Source organism: Oratosquilla oratoria, chromosome 1, assembly GCF_046742065.1.
Source record: "Oratosquilla oratoria isolate Oo_2021 chromosome 1, ASM4674206v1, whole genome shotgun sequence".
Classification (NCBI taxonomy): domain Eukaryota; kingdom Metazoa; phylum Arthropoda; class Malacostraca; order Stomatopoda; family Squillidae; genus Oratosquilla; species Oratosquilla oratoria.
In genome coordinates this window covers 115,887,851-115,893,231 of record NC_134777.1, presented here as the reverse complement: position 1 = coordinate 115,893,231, position 5,381 = coordinate 115,887,851, and the positions used below count along the sequence as shown (strand labels likewise).

Genomic DNA, 5,381 nt, shown 5'->3' with positions numbered 1-5,381 from the left:
TTACATTTAGCTTATTGGCAAAGAATTCTGATGACTTAACAGCAGAAAGGCTGTACAAAGATTTAAAATCAAATATCTGTTTAGGAGAAGTAGATTATCTTCTTCAAGGATACAGTGAGACGAAGGTAGCTCAGCGTAGGATACGGGATCTCGAGGGAGAAGATATAGAGAGAAGATATAGGGAGAAGATATAGAGAGGGTGTGGAGAGAGGATCAGGAGACGATGTAGAGACGAGAGAAAAGAGATCCCGAGTGTAAGCAGTAGGTGAAATTACAGTGAAAGAAGAAAGAAAATTCATCACCCTTTTATTAACCCAAAGGACGAGAGGAATAGGCATGGGGCCTAGAAAATAGTGAGACTACAAGAAAAAGAAGGCATTGGGCCTACTGCTTAAGAGGAACTTGAATATTAGTGAAACTCACGTAACGAGAGGCAAGGGGCCTCGAGATGAGTGATATTACAAGTCAAATTTAAGTGACAGTGGTGACAAGGGGAGGTGAAAATATATATACATATATATATACATATATATATATATATATATATATATATATACATAAATATATATATATATATATATATGTAGTGTCTGAAGACTGCCGCCAGGTTATTTTATTCAAACAATATATTTTTCTTTGTTGTTGAGGTCAAACGGTTACGTTCCAGGAAATCTCTCAGCTGTGCTCACCCTCCTCCTCCTCCTCCTTCTCCCCTTTGTTCTCCTGCTTCTCCTACTCTCTTTCATCTACTCCTCCTCCTCTTTCGATTTCTCCTCCTTCATCTCCTACTCCTCTTCCTCTTCCTCTCCTTCCTCCTCCATCTCCTCCTCGTCTTCACCTCGTCCTCCTTGCCTTCCTCTTTCTTCTTCTTCTCCTCTTCTTCCACTTTGTCCTCCTTACATTCAAGATCATTTGCAAAGGTAAGATTTCTCAGCAGACACAGCAATCGGGAAAGAAGAAAAGTTGATTTTTTTCCTTTCTTCCTCTTTCTCGCTCTCTTATTTTCTCTTTCTCTCAGTTTTCTTCAATCATCTTTTTCTTGACATTCACGTGGTCACCCTGATCACGTGATCCTGATCACCTCTGGACAAAGAACGATTTTTGTTTTGTCACGTGATCAGCCTCCAGTCATGGTACGATGGCAGTACGGCACCCCTCTCTAGGTTTAAGATGGAAATTGGCGAAAACTGGTAGACCAACAGAGTGGTTAACGAATGGAATAGACTTAGGAACCATCTAGTTAGTGAGCGCTGAAACTATAATTGGTCGTTTTAAAGAGAAGGTGAGATAACTTTATGGGGAGGAATGACAGGTGGCAAGCTTGGACCATGGAACTGCCGAGTCTAGGCCTTATGGTCTCTTGCAGTCTACTCCATTCTTAAGTTGCTCTGTTCACGGGGGCTCAGAGTGAGCGAGTCAAATGATGGGAAAAGACAAAACAAACCGACATAGAAGCATTGGTGTTTATTTCATAAGAGCTTGTGTGCCACGACTGTGTGTCTGGTCTTTAGCCCCGAACCGGATGGGAGGGGAGGGATGGCATACACACGTGGCTACCCAAGCACGAGTTCCAACAACACTTGTCATTGCCCTGGCAGTTAGAGTCGTCGATACAGCTGTCAGTATGTCCAGAACCTAAGCATTTTATCTCGGGAGGTGGACAACTGAAATTCAACTTGACTGCAAAAAAAAAGGAGAAGAGAACGAGGGGATTAAAGTGGGCTCCTTGAAAGAGAGTTTCTCATAATCGTCAGACACTGTTTACGAAGAATAAAAGAAAAGAGATCGGTGGGGGTCCTCCAAAGCATGCAAGACTTGAAAGGGGGTCTTGAGCATCGTGATTCTGTGTTTACAAAGAGAACTGGCACGAGTTCGAGCTCTTGACTTACCTTTCTCAGGGCCGGGTGGTTTGTGCTCTTCCTGGCAGCAGTAGAATATTTCCCCGTCACTGCACCAGTGTCGGCACGTGGCCTCTTGGGCTTGGGCTTCCATGGACACCAGGGCGAGGAGGCACGCCACCACGAGGGCTCCGGTTACCTGGTGGTCAGAAGAGGACGAGAAGACTCTTAGTCAAAGCGGAGGAGGAGCAGGAGTGACGCCCGATCGCTGCGTCGCGTCGGCGAGGCATTCGCGCTTGCCGCTGCTGCGCACGAGAGGCGCCTACTTCATGGCGAGCGTTTCTCTCTCTCTCTCTCTCTCTCTCTCTCTCTCTCTCTCTCTCTCTCTCTCTCTCTCTCTCTCTCTCTCTCTCTCTCTCTCTCTCTCTCTCTTTCTCTTGAGGTCTGCGGGTCTCTCCCTCACCCGGACCTCCACCTCGCGGCGGTCCGGGACAGTTCACACATGAAATCAGGTGATGGTGTTATGCATATGATGCCACTGTCGGGATGAGCGGCGTTGCACAGAGGAGATCTGGGCCCTCTGGTTCCTGGAACACGACCAGGAGGACCTCTTGTGGCGACCAGGCATCTCTTCCTGCAACCATCCTTCCCGCAAACAGCTCATACACACTTCACGGACCAACCAAAACACCAAAAGATAAACTGCAGGATAAAGGAAAGAGCCTAGTAGCGCTTTATAACAACTGTTGGGGGAGGGGCAGGTAACTAACAGTCACTGCTGGGAAGCGGAAAGGAGTGCAGGATTCGAACCCACACACAAGAGAATGCGAGACCCAACACGCTCCCGACTACCCCACCAGCACACTTGAACTAAAAACAAAAGAATAACAAGGCTCCGAGGGCCACCTTAAAAAAAAAAAAATGAATGTAAGCGATCTCGAGACGGAATTGCACGTGGAAGTGAAGCAGAGTGCGTGCGTGCGTGCGTGTGTGTACAAAGTGATCCCTTTAACGTACCTGTAAGCACATATTAGTCCGGAAATTAAAACCTAAAAAATCTCTCACCCCTCGTCGACGCAACAGGATTCGAACCATTTCCCACCGGCGACTGGTTTCCAAAAGTTTCGTTCTCGTCCTTTAAGCCACCGCATGGAAACAAAATAAACACGCATAGACACAATGTACATTAATATATGGGTGCCGAGCGGTTCAGTGCGTCGCTACTTGCGGCGGGGGTCGAGGTGACGTCTGTTCGAGCCAAGGACACGGATAGATAAATTCCACGCTACAAAGTCCTCTGTAAGGTGCGCCGTCCTAGCCTCCTGATAGGGGGGGGGGAGAGTTTGCGACGTTAAACCGAATGACACAGACATTTTCTGAGACCTAGCCACCGCTGAGGGCCCTGTGGTGAGATGGCGTGGACTCACCTGCATCATCGTTGAAATGTCTTCGGGAGACCTTAGGTGCTTCTTGCTCGAGGAGGAGCCTGAGACTGGTACTCGAGTCGCCTTGGAGGCGGACTTATATAGGAGAATTTTGGCCTTCAGTGACGTCAGCAGGGAAAACCCAACCGGGTTTCTAAGAATAAATTTTAATCTTTTTCTTTTCCGAGAATTTTCTTGGCTCGACTCTGTCGGCGTGAAGACGTGGACACAAATACAAAAAATGCAGTTCTTGATGCAACGCTATGTATAATGGAAATGTACACCGATGAAGGAGAATGCAAGAGACCATAAGGGCTACACTAGGGAGTTCCACGTCAATGACCACATACCATCCCTATCCGTAAGGTTAGATGAATTTATGATTGGGGATGACAGGGGGTGATGGATATGGAACTGTCTAATGTAGGCCATATGGTCTCTTGCAGTTTCCTTCATTCTTATGTTCTTACGTACTCAGACCGCAGATCTATGGGTATTTTTTTGTCTATGGTGACATTGGATGTGAAAAATGGCAGCAGAAAACAAAATGGAATATAATAACATTTAATGAAATCGAACAGCATGAGACAGAATGATTTAGAATAATATAAGATAGAATATGAAAAAAATAAATAGAATTATGACCAAACCAAACCAAATTAAATGAATTACAATAGAACAAGAAGGACAGGAGGAAATAGAAGGACAGGAGGAAATGGAAGGAAGGGTAGTGAATGGTGGGATGAGGAAATGAAGAAGGTTGTAGAAGAGAAGAAGCGAGCTTACACATATTGGTTACAAAATAGGACGAGGGAGTCATATGAGACGTACAAAGAAAAGAAAAGAGAAGTAAAGAAAAAGGTAAAGGAGGCAAAGAGGAGAGCAGATGTAAAATGGGGTAAGAGTATGACAGAAAATTTTGAAAGTAATAAAAAGATGTTTTGGAAAGAAATTAAGAGAGGAAGAGGAGGCGAATCAAGTAGAGAAGAAAGGGTAAAAGGTGCACATGGAGAGATGATAATGGAGGAGAAGTCAGTAAGGGGAAGATGGACAGAATATTTTAGGGAGTTGCTAAATGTGAAGGAGGATAGGGAGGGAAAGATTGCTGTAGTGGGAAGTGCTAAGAAAATGAGAGTGATGAGTGAGGAAAATGGAGGAGAAATAAGGAAGGATGAAGTGAAGGCAGCAGTTAAGATGATGAAAGCAGGTAAGGCACCTGGTCTGGATGGATGCCATGCAGAGTGTCTTAAAAGAGGAGGTACAGTGATGGTGGACTGGTTAGTGAGGTTATTTAATGTTTGCTGGAGAGAGGGTAGAGTGCCGGAGGACTGGAGGAGTGCCTGTATAGTCCCACTTTACAAGGGAAAGGGGGACAAGTGTGAATGTAGTAGTTTCAGAGGGATTAGCTTGTTAAGTGTAGTTGGGAAGGCTTATGGGAGGATCTTGATTGAGAGGATTAGGAGAGGAACAGAGGGAGTAATTGGTGAGGAACAGTGTGGATATAGGACAGGTAGAGGTTGTGTAGATCAGATCTTTGTGGTAAGACAGATATATGAGAAAGCTATAGGAAAGGGGAAGGATATTTTTTGGGCCTTTATGGATCTGGAAAAGGCTTACGACAGGGTAGATAGAAAGGCACTGTGGGAGGTTATACGGATACACGGGATAGGAGGAAAGCTTCTAGGAGCTGTCAAGAGTTTTTATGAGAGTAGTAGAGCTTGTGTCAGGATTAGAAATGGAGAGAGTGAGTGGTTTGAGGTAAAGGTGGGACTTCGTCAAGGATGCGTTATGTCACCCTGGCTGTTCAACATGTACATGGATGGGGTAGTGCGAGAGGTAAATGCAAGGGTAGTGGATCAGGGATTGGAGATGGTTAAAGAAAATGGAGAAAAGTGGGAGGTGAGCCAGCTGTTGTTTGCGGACGACACTGCGCTTGTGGCAGGATCGGAGGAGGGATTGAGGAAGTTGGTGACAGAGTTTGGGAGAGTGTGTGATAGAAGAAAGCTGAAGATAAATGTGGGTAAAAGTAAGGTGATGAGATGTACAAGGGGTGAAAGTGGCAGTAATCTGGAAGTGAGAATTAAGGGAGAGCGACTGGAGGAGGTGAATAGTTTTAGAT

General features: G+C 45.4%; 1 protein-coding gene across 1 annotated transcript in view; it reads right to left on the bottom strand.

The window, feature by feature from the left end:
• Nucleotides 1-1,449: 1,449 nt before the first annotated feature.
• LOC143029659 (uncharacterized) overlaps nt 1,450-5,381 on the bottom strand; it is an 8,942-nt gene continuing 5,010 nt past the window's right edge. Inside the window, exons 2-4 of the mRNA XM_076192469.1 lie at nt 3,266-3,468; nt 1,890-2,037; nt 1,450-1,680 (exon numbers count right to left, since the gene is read on the bottom strand). Coding sequence (XP_076048584.1) covers nt 1,508-1,680; nt 1,890-2,037; nt 3,266-3,468 — 524 coding nt within the window. The 3' untranslated portion in view covers nt 1,450-1,507. The remainder of the gene's footprint in view (nt 1,681-1,889; nt 2,038-3,265; nt 3,469-5,381) is intronic.